We start from the raw sequence: 17,477 nt of genomic DNA on the forward strand, positions 1-17,477 counted from the left end.
GGTGAGGCGTTGAGGGTGATGTGTTGAGGGTGATTGAGGATGGTTAAGAGTAAGGGTGAGTGAGGGGTTAAGGGTGAGGTGTTGAGTGTGAGTGAAGTGTTACTGTGGTTGTAAGTGTTTGTGTGTTGTTTTAGTGTGATAGTATGTTGAGGATGAGTGAGGGTGAGTGAGGATGAGTGAGGGTGAGTGAGGGTGAGGTGTTGAGTGTGATTGAGGGTGAGGTGTTGAGGGTGAGTGAGGGTGAGGGGCTGAGTGTTATTGAGGAGTTGAGGCTGAGTGTGGTTGAGGTGTTGTGTGTTATTGAGGATGAGTGAGAGTGAGTGTGAGTGAGATTTTAAGGGTGAGGTGTTGAGGGTGAGTGAAGTGGTGCAGTGGTGGTAAGTGTTTGTGTGTTGTTTTAGTGTGATAGTGTGTTGAGGGTAAGTGTGGTTGAGGGTAATTGAGGCAGATGTGTTGAGGGTGAGTGAGGATGAAGTGTTGAGTGTGAGTGAGGATGACGGTGATTGAGGGTGAGGTGGTGAGGTTGAGGGGCTGAAGGTGAGTGAGGGGCTGAGGGTGAGTGAGGGTGAGGCGTTGAGGGTGAGTGAGGGAGAGGTGTTGAGAGTGAGGGTGATTGAGGGTTTGAGGGTGCGGTGTTGAGGGTGAGTGAGGGTGAGGTGTTGATGGTGAGTGAAGGTGGGTGAGGGTGATGGTGATGTGTTGGGTGAGTGAGGGTGAGGTGTTGAGGGAGAGTGAGGGTGAGGTGTTGAGGGTGAGTGAGTATAATTGAGGGTGGGTGATGAGTTGAGGGTGAGTGAGTGTGAGTGAGGGTGTGATTGGCAAAAGTGAGTGTTTTGCATGTGTGACTTGTTATTTTAATGTAAAGTGTGTTTGTGTTTTTGTATGTTGTTGTTGTAGAATGATGCTGTTGTGGTGGTGTAGAGTGATGTTGGTGTGTTGATGAGTGATGTTAGTGTGGTGCTTCCTAATGCTGTTGTTGTGATGTGTTGATGATGAGTTGTGCTGTGTTAGTGTTCAACTATTACCACCACAGCATAACTCATCCCAACAACAGTTGCAGTTCTCCCAACAACCTAATTTGTGATGTCCACCAATGCAACACGCAGCAATACCACCTTATCATTCGGCCCCCCACAGTAACATTGAGCAACAACACAGCATAACTCTGCACCAGCACAGGCGTATTTAGCACAACAACAGTCTCATTCATACATACTACTGTAGTGCGTGCAAGCTACAAAGTATGTGTATTTTGTATATGTTTTTGTAATGTCAAATGGATTGGCTGAATGTTGTATGTGGGTGTGACTATGTTGTATAAATTGTGTGTATTAGTTATAATTAGCCTTTTGTATTGAAAAAATTACCATAGAAGTTGTAAAATTTGTATTCCACACTTTTTTATTTTTGAAAAAAAACCACAAATATTTATTGTTTAACTTTGTACAAAAATAAGATATCCTGGCAACATGCAAAATTTAGTCAGAACATATTTCATCGTCTTTTTCTTTCAGAATCTTTATGATTTGGCCATTACAAAAGACAACTTCAAAAGTTTGTGGCAAAAAATGGACAAGGGCATCTCCGATGTTGTCAACTTCGTCATCTAACATAAACCATTTAATTAAGATCTCGTTTTCGATGGGCATAGATTGATATTCGTCTGTGTTTGTCACTTTTATTGTGATAATACTATTTTGCTCTGTAGAGCTTTCAACACCATAAATTTGAATGTCCATCTTTTCCTCTGGTGGGGCTGTTACCTGTTGATAGAAAACAAAAGCAACAATTAGTTTTTAAATTTGTATACTTTATGTTTTGTGTAAGGCCTATAGTGGGTGAAAGGGACAGAGTGGTTGAAAGGGACACATTGGGTGAAATGGACTGAGTAGGTGAAAGGGTCCCAGTTGTTGATAGGGTTTGAGTGGGTGATAGGTCGAGAGTGGGTGATAGGTCTAGAGTGGGTGATAAGTCTAGAGTGGGTGATAAGTCTAGAGTGGGTGATAAGTCTAGAGTGGGTGATAGGCCTAGAGTGTGTGAAAGGGCCAGAGTTGTTGAAAGGTCCCGAGTGGGTGAAAGGTCCCGAGTGGGTGAAAGCTCCCGAGTGGGTGAAAGGTCCCAAGTGGGTGAAATCTCCCGAGTGGGTAAAAGGTCCAGAGTGGGTGCAAGGGGCAGAGTGGGTGAAAGGGCAAGACTGGGTGAAAGTCCAAGAGTGGCTGAAAGAGATAATTGCAAAAGGTTTTGTTTGTTGTGCTTACCTCCATTTTGCTATGGCGCGTTGTATTCAATATTTTTTGGCAATTGAATTCATGTACAGTGACGTGAGTCAGGGTAACATATTTGCCAAGATGTATTTTAAATAGTGACGCTTCTCTCCACAGTGTCACTTTTATATCATCAGTTGCATCTTTTATTGTAATCGATTTGAGTTGGGTATCTTGCCCATTAATAAACACAGTCTTTGCGTCCTCTTCCTACACAAAAAGAAAGCATTCTATTAAATAGTGACTGTAAAAACACATATTACTAGTGCATTGTATGAAAGGCAATATAATGTATCATATTTAACGACCCAAATGAACATCCTTTCTAAAAGATTGAATTGTTTATTGCAAAAAATGGCTTTGTAGAGTACTTGTGTTTGTAGTATACACCAAAGCACTGCCATCTTATAGTTTTCAAAACTCGTACTTGCTACTATGTGTGAAGAGTGTATAATTCTAATTTTTTTGAGTTAGTTATTGAAGTTACTAAAGGTGTAATGTGTGTGTAAGTCAACTATGCATTTTTTAAGTAGACATGATGACATGAGTGAGGGTGAGGGTGAGTTATTGAGTGTGAGGTGTTGATTGTGAGTGAGTGAGAGTGAGGAGTTGATGGGGAGTGAGGATGAGTGAGGATGAGGTGTTACGTGAGGGTGAGGGTGAATGTAAGTGAGGGTGAGTGAGGGTGAGGGTGAGTGAGGGTGAGAGGGTGAGGGTGAGAGATTGAAGGTGAGTGAGGGTGAGAAGTTGAGGGTGAGTAAGGATGAGGGTGAGTGTGAGTGAGGCTGAGTGAGGGTCATTTAGGGTGAGGAGTTGAGGGTGAGAGTGAGTGAGTGTTGAGGGTGAGAGATTGAGGGTGATTGATGTTGAGAAGTTGAGGGTGAGTAAGGATGAGGGTGAGTGTGGGTGAGGGTGAGTGATTGAGTGAGGGTGAGGTGTTGAGGGTGAGTGAGGGTGAGGGTGAGGCTGAGGTGTTGAGTGAGAGTGAGGTTGACTGAGGAGTTGAGGGAGAAGGGTTAAGTTTTTGAGGGGGAGGTGTTGATGGCTAGTGAGGGTGAGGAGTTTAGTGTGATTGAGGGTGAGTGAGATTGAGGGTGAGTGAGGCGTTGAGGGTGAAGTGTTGAGGGTGAGGTGTTGAGGGTGAGTCAGGGTGACGTTTTGAGGATGAGTGAGGGTGACTAAGGGTGAGGCATTGAGGTAAACACAGTGTTTGCGTTCTCTTCCTAAACAAAAAGTAAGCATTGTATAAAATAGTGACTGTAAAAACACATATTACTAGTGCGTTGTATGAATGGCCATATAATGTATTATATTTAGCGACCCAAATGAACATCCTTCCTAAATGATAGCAATATTTATTGCAAAAAATGGCTTTGTAGAGAGTACTTGTATTTGTAGTATACAGCAAAGCGCTGGCATATTATAGTTTTCAAAACGCGTACTTTCTACATAGAGTGAAAGAGTGTATAATGCGTTTTTTTTTTCAAATTGTTAATGAAGTTACTAAAGGTGTACTGTGTGTGTAAGCCAACTATGCATTTTTTTAGTAGACATGATGACATGAGTGAGGGTGAGGGTGAGGGTGAGTGATTGATGGTGAGGTGTTGAGGGTGAGTGAGGGTTAGGGTGAGTGAGGGTGGGGTTGAGGGTGAGTGAGGGTGAGTGAGGATGAGGTGTTACGTGAGGGTGAGTGTGAGTGAGGCTGAGTTAGGGTGAGGGGTTGAGGGTGAGTGAGAGTGAGGGAGTGTTGAGGGTGAGAGATTGAGGGTGAGAAGTTGAGGGTGAGTAAGGATGAGTGTGAGTGTGGGTGAGTGAGGGAGATTGATTGAGTGAGGGTGAGGGGTTGAGGGTGAGGCTGAGGTGTTGAGGTGTTGAGTGAGAGTGAGGGTGACTGAGGAGTTGAGGGAGAAGTGTTGACTTTTTGAGGGGGAGGTGTTGAGGGCTAGTGAGGGTGAGTGAGGGTGAGTGAGTGGGAGGTGTTGAGGGTGATTGAGGGTGAGTGAGATTGAGGCTGAGTGAGGCATTAAGGGTGAATTGTTGAGGGTGAGGTGTTGATGGTGAGTGAGGGTGAGGTGTTGAGGGTGAGTGAGGGTGAGAAGTTGAGGGTGAGTAAGGATGAGGGTGAGTGAGGGTGAGTGATTGATGTTGAGGGTGAGGCTGAGGTGTTGAGGTGTTGAGTGAGAGTGAGGGTGAGTGAGGAGTTGAGGGAGAAGGGTAGAGTTTTTGAGTGGGAGGTGTTGAGGGCTAGTGAGGGTGATTGAGGGTGAGTGAGGGGGAGGTGTTGAGGGTGATTGAGGGTGAGTGAGATTGAGGGTGAGTGAGGCATTAAGGGTGAATTGTTGAGGGTGAGGTGTTGAGGGAGAGTGAGGGTGGGGTGTTGAGGGTGAGTGAGGGTGACTGAGGGTGAGGCATTGATGTAAAGACAGTCTTTGCGTCCTTTTGGTAAACCCAAAAAGAACCATTCTATAAAATAGTGACAGTAAAAACACATAGTACTAGTGCGTTGTATGAATGGCAATATAATGTATTATATTTCACGACCCAAATGAACATCCTTTCTACCATATTGCATTATTTTTTGTAAAAAAGGCTTTGTGGAGAGTACTTGAATTTGTAGTATACCCCAAAGCACTGGCCTATTATATTTCCCAAAACTCTTACTTTCTACATAGTGTGAAAGAGTGTATAATGCAACCTTTTTTGAGCTTGTTAGTGAAGTTACTAAGGGCCCGATGTAGGTAAATCCCATTTACCTATTTTGAAATACCGAATCCTACCGATTCTGTATTTAAAAATCGGTAAATGGTATGTAGGTCCCAACATCTGGATTCGTTACCGAATCCTTAACAATTCTTTAATTACCGAATCGGTAAATACCGAATCTGTAATGCCCATTCATTCCTATGGGCTTTGAAGCCCATAGGAATGATTAGGCATTACCGATTCGGTATTTACCGAATCGGTAATTAAAGAATTCAGAAGGGTGCAGGGGGTGTCACTTTGACACCCTCTGGCACCCCCAAAAAAGGCACAGGTGCCATGTGGCAAGCATACCTGCCCTAAGGGCAGGTCTGCCTGTCACATGACATAGGTGTGTATGCACACCGAAATCGGTATTTTACCATGGATTTGTATTCCATGGTAAAATACCAATTCTGTAAGCCATGTGCAGAAGGTACATTGCCTACCTACATTGCATTTTCGGTAATTTTATTGAATCGGTAAATATTACCGAATCGGTAATGATTTTACCGATTCGGTACATATTACCGAATCTGTAAATTTACCGATTCGGTAATGATACAGATTCGCTAAAGTTACCGAAAATGTGCCCCTACATCTCAATAGCCCTTTACCGATCGGAAACGGCCGAAAATCGGTATTTTCGGCCGATTGGGATCGGTAAAGGGCTACCTACATCGGGCCCCTAAATGTGTAATTTGTGTGTAAGCCAACTATGCATTTTTTTAGTAGACATGATGACATGTTTGCGTTCATACTTCTGGCACATATTGTCCCTGAAACAGTCATAAGACTATTTAGACTTGCAATTTTAAAAAGTAAAAAATACATAAGATATGTCATTTACAATACTAATAAGTCCAACTTTTCAAATGCGAGACAATGGTTTTTTTTAGTTGACATGATGACATGTTTGTGTTCATACTTACGGCAATTATTGTCCCTGACACGGTCATCAGACTTTTTAGACTTGCCCGTTTTATTTCCTTGATGGGAGAAGCCGATGGTGCAGGCGGATGCAAAATGTTGTTTGCTTGTTGGATCAGGCCCTCCTCGATTGTCATTGCGGGAAATTTGGTTACTTTAGTTTGCTTTGTAATTAAAATTGTTTTGTTTTTGATAATAAAGTTTCGTATCAGTAGTCCACAGTTATTTTTCGTTTGCTCATATAAATTTTCTTGGTAACAAGTACATTTTATTGTTCCAGTTTTATCTGCTAAAGCCAAATGGAATAAAATGTTCTGCTCTTGTTTAGCATTTTTGTACGTAGTTTTCCCTGAGCAGTTGATGACATTAACTCTTATTGGTTTCTGGTATGGTTTGTTGTCATCGGTATTAATGTTCATTATTTCTTCAATAGACATCATCTGAAATAGAAAATGTGATATAACATGTTAAATACAAACCCATATTGCTTTATGATCACTGTAATAGCATTCTAAAGTACCATAGTTGTGTAGTTGGTCATTTGTATATATATGATCTAAAATGGATTGGTAGTTAGTTGTGTAACTGTTAATGAGTTGTTGACATTGTAATTTTGTTTCAAAGAATCCAAGTAATTGCTTGCTGTTTGCATTTTGTTGAGATAAATCCACATTGAAATCCCCTATAATAATCAATTTGTGTGTGGGGTAAAAATCCGTAATATTTGTGATGAAATCAAAAAGAGAAGTTATACTTTTTAGGGGTGGTTTGTATAAAATAATAATAAGGTAATCTGTGTTATCAATCTGTAGAGTAAAATGTAAAATGTCTATCCCTTCAAGTGTCTCATAAATAGGCAATATAAATAAATCTTTTTTGTAGTACATAATCATTCCATGGTTTGTGTTGTATGTATGAAATTTATCAAATATAATGTGATGGTATTGTTCTATCGTGAAATCATTAGCTGTAGCATTTCTTGTAGTGTTGATCTCAGTTAAGCAAATAATGTCTGCTTGTAATATATTCCTATCCGCTACCATAGATGAAACATTTTTCTGTAGTGATCTTATATTGTGTGCAATGATATTGAAATGTGCACTGTATGTATGTAACTGTGGGATATGTATTTCAAGTGGCATTTCTGTCCTTAATCTGTGCATTTCCTCATTAACTTGTGGATGTACTAAAATTTTACGTTCATCAAAATTGTGTACATATACATTTTGTATTGATTTTGCCCTGCTAATAGCAACATAATGCAAATGATGAATCTTGCTGTTATTAAAGTGTATATAAAGTGGTTCGAGAGTTGCACCTTGTGTGCGATGTATAGTGCGTGCTGATGCTTGGCGTAAAGGAAATTGCTTCCGTATAATGGTAATAAATTTTTTAGTGTATTGGAAATGTCTAGCTATAGCATGTATTGGTGTCCATGTATTTTGTATTTGTGAATGAAATAAGTGTTTATATTGTTGTCTGGTTGTTTGTCCTATAGTGGGATTGTCAAATAACAACCAAACAATAATAGGTGTATTGTTAATCAATTCAACTAATTGTACAACACCAGTTGCGCCATTTGTTAAACCATCATTGACATCCACATTGCAACTTAAATCATAACGAAGTTGTAAGGCAATGTGTAATGTATGTGAAAGGCCCATTGTTTTCTGTGGATCTTTGGGCAGTTGCTTAAGAATCGTTTTTTTCACATTTTCAGACAAATCAGAACTGACGGTATCGCTTGCTACTGTTATGTAGACTGGATAATCTTTGCAATGTTGTTCTAAAACCTTTTGGTTAATTTCATTAACTTCTAGATTAGTTGACATGATATATGGAATTGTTTCTAATAAACTCTCATCAGGTTGTATTTCCCTTTGCTTAATTTGTGAAATATCTTCTTCAGTATGCTTGCCTTCTCTCAATCGGTTTAGTAATTGAGCAAATTGTAGATCTTCTTTTTGGCGCATAATTTTTGTTAATTCAAAAATTTTAAAATGTTCTTTCCATAAGTTAGCACTTAAAGGACCATACATTTGTGTAGAATCCTGAAAAATGTATCTGTCAAATACAGGTTTTAATTGGTAAAAGTCACCAATGGCTAAAATAGAAATTCCTCCAAATGGTTCATTAGATGATTTAATTTCTTGAAGCCTGTTATGTATAAAATTCAACATATTGTGTCCTACCATTGAAATTTCATCAATAATAACAACTCTAACATGCATCATTTCCATTTGTAGAGCAGTTCTATGTTCATGACTCAGTTGTTTATAAGTCAAACTTTGCGACACAGGTATTTTGAAAGTGCTATGCAGTGTTTTGCCATTAATATTATGGGCAGCCTTTCCTGTTGGAGCAGTAAGTAAGATATAAACATTATCAGGATTTTCACCGGCCTTAGTGTTATAGTAGCGTAGTAAAGTTTGATATAGTGCAGATATTACAAAACTTTTCCCAACACCAGCCCCTCCAGTGCAAAAAGTATAGCATGGAGTGCTTGTAGTTTTAAACCAATGCAAGTGATGGTAAACAAATTTAAGTTGTTCTTCCGTTAAGTTTTGCATAAGTTGTTGGTATTTTTCATTGGGTAAAATAACGTTAGTTGAGCTTTGTTCTTCAGTTGTAGTTCTAATTCCTAAATCTAGAGCCAAATCATATCTATTATTATGTTCTGGATTTTGGTCTTCTGTCTGTATATTAACAGTTGGTGATAGAGGAGGTGAAATTACATTTTCATGACACTGTTCATGAATAATGTTTGTAACTTCGCCATGCTGTTTGTTATAGATTTTTAGTTGTGTGTCAACAAATGTTTTAACTTCCAGATACCTATCATAGTAAGTTTCCTTGTTGATTAGTATTTTTTCTTCTTCCCTCCATGGATAGTGCAACATTAATATTTCTCTATAATACTCTTCTGGTTCATTATTTTTGCTAAATCTGCAAAAGCGTATTATTTTCCCTTGTCTGCGCTTATTTAAAGCATAATCATAATTCTGTTTCTGTTGTTGTTTATTTCCGTCACTACATTCTATTTCTAATTCTTCCTCATCTGAGCTGTAAAAGTTTTGTTCTGCAAGTAAATCTTCGCAATCATTTATTTCTTTCCCATGTGTTTTTTTCTTCACATAGTTGAAATTAGCCGCATAGTCTGCTAACGTGCACATCTCTAATGATTGTGGCCGTTTGCAGTACTTAATAATAATATTTTCACATTGAATGTCAGTTGAATGTTCGGGCAAGTTATTAATAGTTTCGATATCACGCATTAAATAAGTTCTTTTCTCTGGACGGCTAGTATTAATAAATACAAATGATCGTGAGCTTTTCCGTAATGGTATTTGAAGAATTAGATATGCTGCTTCTTGAGCACTAATTTCTGTGCAGTTGAGGAATTTGTTTCCTATGTGTTTAAGTTGATCTTTGATATTACTATTGCTTGTTACCTCTTTAGCAGCTTGCGCTAGAAGTTTGCTAATTCCTCTTTGCGATTTACTGATATATGAGATAATATAGACTGCACAAGCATAAGGGTCTAGTATAAACTGCAAGTCTATGTTTGCTCGCCAAGCTTCTAAAAGAGTACTATTGTAGTTATTGATGAAGCATTCGCCTGGTGTTCTTTTTAAAAAAATAGTTGTTTTTTGTAAGCTAGTTTGTATAGAAGTAATATATTCTTTATCATCCATTTTAATGAAGTCTAAAAATTCCTCAAAAGAAAGTGTATTAAAAGTAGTATTATTCATAGCTTCATGTATTATTTTCATATTATCTTGCCATTGCTTATTTGTCTCCTCAAGTGTTAATGGCTCTAATATGAGCGTTCTTGACATTGGATATTTTGGATATTGATATTTGCATGTCCGTTGCTGTTTACGTCTGCAATTTTTGGTGTGACCATGCCTTTGTAGATTTATTAACGGTTGTAAAACAGGGTTCTCAGACTTATGACAAGTGATATATTTGTCAATAAAGCTATTGACTTCTTCCACTGGTGAAACACCATACAATGGTGCTTTGTTTACCCAGAGTAATGCATGTATATGTGGAGAACCTCTTTGTTGGAATTCGACTCTGTAAAAGTAGTCTACTATTTCCCCAATTGGATTAGTGCCATTCAGCAAAACACAATTAAAGAATTTCCTAACTTGATAGTCAAACTGTCTTGCACATGTTATTGGATCTTCTTGTATTAATTTACTTTTAGTTTCCCAAGACATGTTTAAGAATTCTTCCTCTGTACATTCCTTTAAGTTTCTAACTCTCAATAGTATATTTATTAAATGGTGCCATTTTGTTTCAGCAGCAGATAAAGTCAAAAAGAAAGTGGGTATGCCAAGTTGCCTTATCATTGCAAAAATATCTTTTTTGCAACCTTCCCAATATGGAGGTGAACTGCGTATAGTTTTTAATACTTTGTACCCCTCATTAAACTGTAAAACATTGGCAATATTACATTTAATGTCTTTAGCAGTTATTTTATTTCCATCTGTAAAATGTTTTCTGATGGAAATGTTGATTTTACCATGGATCTGCTTGATATGTAATTTCTTCAGTTTAAAAAAGACATTAGTAATAGATTTAGCGACTCTTCTATCATAACTCCTTAACTCTGCTTGGCAAATAGTACTATAATGTACCGGTATGTGTCTTTCCTTATTGTTAGGCCTTCGTTCACCACAAAAAATAGTAGGGAAAGCCAAAAACTCTGAATCTTTATCCTCATATAAACCTCTTGGCGTGTTATGTTCAGCTGGAGCGAAACTTAACACATTCAGCGAATTACTAGTAATAGTTTCATTTGTTAACATAGTATCCAAATTCCCAGCTTCTATGTTGTCAGAACTATCAGATGAATTGTTTGTCTCAGAAGTCTCATTGTGAGATTCTATTTCTGGAGGTATATACTCCCAGTCAGGGTTAATCGTAACACCATATTCATTAAACATTGTACTATTTTTAGCTAGCCATGTAGCTGCCTTTATTACTGTATTTGGTCTAATATTCTCATAATGTGTATATGATTTATAGATTAATTTCCTTTTTAATTTCACTGGGATTGTCATGGCGTCATTAATTTGCCTTGGTAAAATTGTAACAGTTGTCATAACATCTGCAGGTACATTAACTACTGCACCTGATAATGATTTTTGAAAACCGCGTGGCAGACTCCGAATTTGTAAGAATGGTATCCTAGGTGAAACTAATCTTTCTTCTAAATCATATAATTCTAATTCAACTGGTACATTTGGGAAGCCCATGCCATTTACAATAGAACATGGTGGTATTTTGTTTTTGCGAATGTAATAATAGCAAGTCTTACAAATAAAATTGGTTTTCTTGTTACTAATGTTACACTTGTTGAAAATTTCGGATTGGCTAACACTGCGTATATTTAGCAACGTTTGTTTATGCCACAGTTGATTGCAAAGAGTACAAATGTACTCTGGCCCATGCAATATTTCCCGGTGGAATTTGCGAATGATTGTATGGATTTGTTTACCTCGTTTCTGTCTTTGGCCCTGCGTGAATATGGGTATGTTATTATCAGTAGCACTTAGTTGACTGTTGGTAATGTCTTCTTCAGCTGTATTAACTTTTTTTCTTTGTACAACTTTAGTTGGACATGTACTTGAATCCCTTTTTCTTTTCCGAGACTGTTTATTTGTTCCCTGTATAGCTTTACTATTACCTGGTAATTGTGCTAAATGATTACTATTGCTATTCCCTCCCTTACTTTTATTCAGTAAATCATCAGAAGATGTTGATGTTATCGTCTGATTAGGAGTACATTCAGTAGTATGTACCCAAATTTTTCTTTCTTGCGGTAGGTGACTATTTTTTTTTTGCACAGTAAGTGCTTTTGTAAAGGATTTCCTTTTAATGACTTTTATATCTATTGGTGTTAATTCAAATTGGACACATTGCTCAGCCTGATGTGTAAAGTTATATGCTAGTTTCATAACATATTGAATTAGCCCTTCAAACGAATTAAATGCAATTGTAACACATGTTCCGTTTGAATGAGGCATGCCTTCATGGTCCCTACTATGTGAATCAAATACAAAGTATGATTGCATATGTTTGAAAATAGCTATTACATAAACATTCATACAAAGTAGAACACCACAGTGCTTATTAATAGTAACATTTAATGCTGTGCTAATATCTGGGTAGGCTTTATCAAAACGTTTAAGGACATCACCGTAGTAAGCATTCCGTAGCAAAAGTGAATATATCTCTTGATTGTGGTCTATATACCTTGGCAGGTCATCTGGATGCATAAGTGTTTCTTTGTTAATAGAATGCATTTGGAGATATAAAGCGTCCCCACGGTCCATTATATAATGCAGATCATTAGAGTTCCAAGTAGTTACTGGCTTGCATAAATTGTGCAAGACAGCAAAAGCACTATTTGGTAAGCATTGCTTACCTTGTGATTTGCTATTAAATTTGCTATTCCCTTGATGGTAACTTGCTTTCAAGCATCTCTGCATCTTATAAGTTATACTGAAATGTTGTTATCAACAAATGTAAATTAAGAAGGTTTGTGAACTAACAAATATTTTTGGGGACTGCAAGGTATGAACTTTTAACAAATTTTAAACTAAGTGGCAAAGTAGTATTTACCTTAACTTCTGTTTCTTTTGTTGTTGTTTTAATAATCTGAAAGGAGAAAAAAAACATAATGGTTAGAATATATTTTTTCGAATTTTTCCCATAAAGGCCACATTAGCATGTAAATAGTCTTTTAAAGACCTGTTAAGAGCTCTAGTGCTGCTGTGAGTGTATGCGCCACGGCTGGCACACAGGCAGGGTGAGATGATAGAGGGAGAGAGAGGGAGTGGGAGGAAAAGGGGGACAGAGAGAGAGTGAGTGAGTGCGTGAAAAGTTAATACTGAGAGACGTAAAAAAATGTGTGTGTGTGTTATCTTGTAACTTGGACTGGTTAATGTGTTGCATTGAATCTGAGAATGAATGCGGTGTGCGTGTAATATTGAAAGTGTACCCAGTTAGTGTGCAAGTAATGTACAAAGACAGAAAGGGAGTGAAGGGGAGGGAAATGCCAAGGGAGTAAAAGGGAGGGAGAGTGAGGGAGATGGAGAGTGAGGGAGAGGGAGGGAAAGTGAGGGAAAGGAAGGAAAATGGAGTGAGAGGAAGGGAAAGGGAGTGAGAGGGAGAGTGATAGGAAGGGAGACGGGGATGGAGGGAGGGAGAGAGAGGGGGAGGGAGACAGAGGGATTAACAAAGTTAGAGTGAGAAAGAGGAAGGCAAGAGAGAGGGAGGGGGAGCTAGAGAGGGAGAGAGAGGGTGAGTGTGGGTGAGGGGTTGAGGGTGAGTGAGGGTGAAATGTTGAGGGTGTGAGTGTGAGGGTGAGGTGTTGAGTTTTAGTGAGGTGAGGTGTTGAGGGTGAGGGTGAGTGAGGGGGAGGGGTTGAGGGTGAGTGAGGGTGAGTGGTATTGAGGGTGAGTGAGGGTGAGTGAGGGTGACGGTTTGAGGGTGAGTGATGGTGAGGGTGAGTGAGGATGATGTGTTGAGGGTGAGTGAGCATGAGGGTGAGTGAGCATGAGGTTGAGTGAGGGTGAGTGTGAGTGAGTGTGAGTGAGGGTGAGGGGTTGAGGGTGAGTGAAGGTAGGTTAGGCTTAGAGATTGAGGGTGAGTGAGGGTGAGAAGTTGAGGGTGAGTAAGGATGAGGGTGAGTGTGGGTGAGTGAGAATGAGGTGTTGAGGGTGAGTGAGGTGTTGAGGGTGAGGGTGAGTGAGGGTGAGGGTGAGGCTGAGGCTGAGGTGTTGAAGTGTTGAGTGAGAGTGAGGGTGAGTGAGGAGTTGAGGGAGAAGTGTTGAGGGTGTGTGTGTGAGGTGTTGAGGGCTAGTGAGGGTGGGGGAAGTGTTGAGGATGAGTGAGGGTGAGTGAAATTGAGGGTGAGTGAAATTGAGGGTGAGTGAGGTGTTGAGGGTGAGTGATAGTGAGGTGTTGAGTGAGAGGTTGAGTGAGTGTGAGTGAGGGTGATGGGTTGAGTGAGGGTGACTGAGGGTGACTGAGGGTGACTGAGGGTAAGTGAGGCTGAGTGAGGATGAGCGTGAGGGTGGGTGAGGGTGAGTAAGGGTGAGTGAGGCTGAGGGTGAGGGAGGGTGAGGGAGGGCGAGTGAGGGTAAGTGAGGGTGAGTGAGGATGAGCGTGAGGGTGGGTGAGGGTGAGTAAGGGTGAGTGAGGCTGAGGGTGAGGGAGGGTGAGGGAGGGCGAGGCGTTGAGGGTGAGTGAGGGTGAGGTGTTGAGGGTGAGTGAAGGTGAGTGAGAATGAGGGTGAGTGCGGGTGAGGGTGAGGCGTTGAGGGTGAGTGAGGGTGAGGGTGAGGAAGGGAGAGGCGTTGAGGGTGAGTGAGAGTGAGGGTGAGCTGTTAAGGGTGACTGAGGGTGATGCGTTGAGGGTAAGTGAGGGTGAGGGTGAGGTGGTGAGTGTGAGTGAGGGTGAGGGTGAGTGAGGGTGAGGCATTGCGGGTAAGTGAGGGTGAGTGTGTGTGAGGCTTCAAAAAATAACGACCCCCTTAAAGTAGTGTCGTTATTTGTATTAGGAAAATAGTTGAGAATTGCTGAGGATGTGGGACTTGAATGTGTCTGTGGGTAGTTTTAAAAGCTGGAATTGTTGTTGGGGATGGAGAGGGAGTGAGTGTGTGCGTGAAGAGTTAATAGTGCGAGACGTACCGAAAAATGTGTGTGTGTGTCATCGTGTAACTTAGATTACTTACTATATTGCATTGAATATGAAAATGAATGCGGTGTGCGTGTAATATTGAAAGTGTACCCAGTTAGTGTGCAAGTAATGTAGAAAGATAGAGAGGGAGTAAAGGGGAGACAAATGGAGAGTTATGTACAAAGACAGAGAGGAAGGGAAAGTTAGGAAGGAAGGAAATGGAGGGAGAGGAAGAGAAAGGGAGTGAGATGCAGGGTGATAGGGAGGGAGACGGAGAGGGAGGGAGAGAGGAGGAAGAAGAGAGGGGGAGTGAGACAGAGGGAGGAACACAGTTAGAGTGAGACAGAGGAAGACAGGAGAGAGGGAGGGGGAGCTATAGAGAGGGAGAGAGAGCTATAGAGATGTAGGGAGACCGCGAGAGAAAGAGAGCGAGAAAATTATGTGTATGCCGGGAGGGCTCAGTGCACGAAGCCTTCGGCTGCAGGGTCCTGTGATTCACCTCATGGTCAGTTTTATGTTATTGCTGTCGCCCCGACCCTTAACCACTAACCCTGCCCCCACCTTGGACACAAAGTAAACAGTAAATTTTTCACCTGCGAGAAAGATTGTGAGTAGCCATGTAATAGAGGGTGTGGGCGAAAGTCCCCTTGATCGTGGATTGTGTGTATGAAAAGTTTGTTGTGGTGTGGCGAAGTGTTGCGAACGGATTATGACTGTACTATTCCCCCTAATGTTCCAATGTGCCTGTGAATAGTGTAGTAAGTGTAAGGTCAAGTTTTTTTTGGGGTAGGCAGCTAATCCTGGCTAATGTGTTATTGGATGTGTGCTTGTGAAAATGTAATACTAGTAGTTGTACGAGCGGCTGTTTTCTTGTGTCAGCTTGTAACTTGGATTACTAACTGTGCAAGTAAAGCTGCGAATGAATGCATTCTGCGTAAATGTTGTAAAGTGTTGCCTGTTTACGTGCAAATTAATGTGCAATTAGAAGTTCTGACTGAAAGTTTGGTGCTGTAGTGGCGAACTGCTATGATGTTACATTGCGTAGGAGTTGCACGTGCTGTATAAGGGTGGCAGTCAGTGTTTTGCCTAATGTGACAGGCTGTGTGTGATTAGTGTAAGATGCAGTGTTTTGCCTAATGTGACAGGGTGTGTGTGATTAGTGTGCTATAGAGAGGGAGGGAGACCAAGAGAGAAAGAGAGCGAGAAAATTATGTGTATGCCGGGAGGGCTCAGTGGACGAAGCCTTCGGCTGCAGGGTCCTGTGATTAACCTCATGGCCAGTTTTATGTTGTTGCTGTAGCCCCGACCCTTAACCACTGACCCTGCCCCCACCGATGCGGTCCTTGGACACAAAGTAAACAGTAAATTTGGCCCCTGAGAGAAAGATTGTGAGTAGCCATGTAATAGAGGGTGTGTGTGAAAGTGCCCTTGTTCGTGGAATGTGTGTATGAAAATTTTGTTGTGGTGTGGCGAAGTGTTGCGAACGGTTTATGGCTGTACTATTCTCCCTAATGTTACAATGTGCCTGGGAATAGTGTAGTAAGTGTAAAGTGAAGTGTTTATTTTTGTAGGCCGCAAATCCTGGCTAATGTGTTATTGGATGTGTGTTTGTGGAAAGGTAATACTAGTAGTTGTACGAGCGGCTGTTTTCGTGTGTCAGCTAGTAACTTGGATTACTTACTGTGTGCCAGTAAAGCTGCGGGTGAATGTTGTGAAGTGTAGCCTGTTTGCGTGCAAATAAATGTGCAATTTGAAGTTGTGCCTGAAAGTTTGGTGCTGTAGTGGCGAAGTGCTATGATCTTAGATTGCGTTGGAGTCGCACGTGCTGTATAAGGGTGGCAGTCAGTGTTTTGCCTAATGTGACAGGCTGTGTGTGATTAGTGTAAGATGCAGCTCTGTTCACTCTTGAGTCCGATCATCCAGTTTACTGTCTTGCTATGAAGCTGTCAATGAAAGCGTAATGAGTGTTCTAATGTGGTCGCACTCAATTCGGCGTGCGTGTAATATAGTATGTGTTCCTAACAGTGTGTGCGTGAAAAGTTAATACTAATAGATGTAAAAAAAGGGTGCGTATGTGTCATCTTGTAACTTGCACTGGTTACTGTGTTACATTTAATCTGAGAATGCAAGCGGGATGCGTGTAATATTGAAAGATAATCTGACAAGGTGTGTGTGAGTAGTGTAAGCTGCAGCTCTGTTCACTGTTCAGTCCGATCATCCTGTTTACTGTATTGCTGTGAAGCTGTGACAAAAATCGTAAGGAGTGTTCTGTTGTGGTTGCACTCAATTAGCCGTGCGTGAAAAGGTAATAGTAACAGACGTAAAAAGAAGGTGTGTGTGTCATGTTGTAATTAGGAGTAGTTACTGTGTTGCATTAAATATAAGAATGAATGGGTGTGTGTCAAACTTATGTTGTGCCTTGAATTATTGGAAGGAATGTTCTGTGTGGCGAGTCGGAGTGTTAGGAACGGAAGTAAAAATTGTGTAGAAGAGTGAACAGTTGGCTGTACTTACATGATATATGTTGGTGCGCAGTTTCTTTCCCCCTATCAAGCAAATGTTGAAAGCGTACCAATAACCTACAAGAGATAACGATAAAAAAAAACAATATGTATCGGTTGGTTTAAACAAAGGTATGACCTGTTTGAGAAATTACGTAGTCCTTTGCTAAGTATTACCATAGAAAATGTAGATTTGCAAACAAACATGTCGCAGAATAATTTAACACAGGTGCAATGTTGATATAGTAACCGTTCTAATAAACACAAGTAAATGTATCAATACTGTCCCTTACATGTATAGAAATAAAACTTGCATGCACTTACGTTCTAAGATTGAATGCCGTAA

At 40.4% G+C, this 17,477-nt stretch overlaps 1 protein-coding gene across 1 annotated transcript; it reads right to left on the reverse strand.

Annotated features, from left to right (window-relative positions):
• Positions 1-1,452: 1,452 nt before the first annotated feature.
• On the reverse strand, positions 1,453-17,205 carry LOC147727717 (uncharacterized). Its single transcript, XM_086963168.1, has 5 exons — positions 17,145-17,205; positions 12,570-12,605; positions 5,936-6,373; positions 2,259-2,474; positions 1,453-1,763 (listed from the first exon to the last, which is right to left on the reverse strand). The coding sequence occupies exons 3-5, from the start codon at positions 6,371-6,373 to the stop codon at positions 1,479-1,481; spliced, it is 939 nt and encodes a 312-aa protein (XP_086819294.1). The 5' UTR covers positions 12,570-12,605; positions 17,145-17,205; the 3' UTR covers positions 1,453-1,478.
• Positions 17,206-17,477: the final 272 nt, after the last annotated feature.

Source organism: Lissotriton vulgaris, chromosome 3_1 (assembly GCF_964263255.1).
Source record: "Lissotriton vulgaris chromosome 3_1, aLisVul1.2, whole genome shotgun sequence".
Classification (NCBI taxonomy): Eukaryota; Metazoa; Chordata; class Amphibia; order Caudata; family Salamandridae; genus Lissotriton; species Lissotriton vulgaris.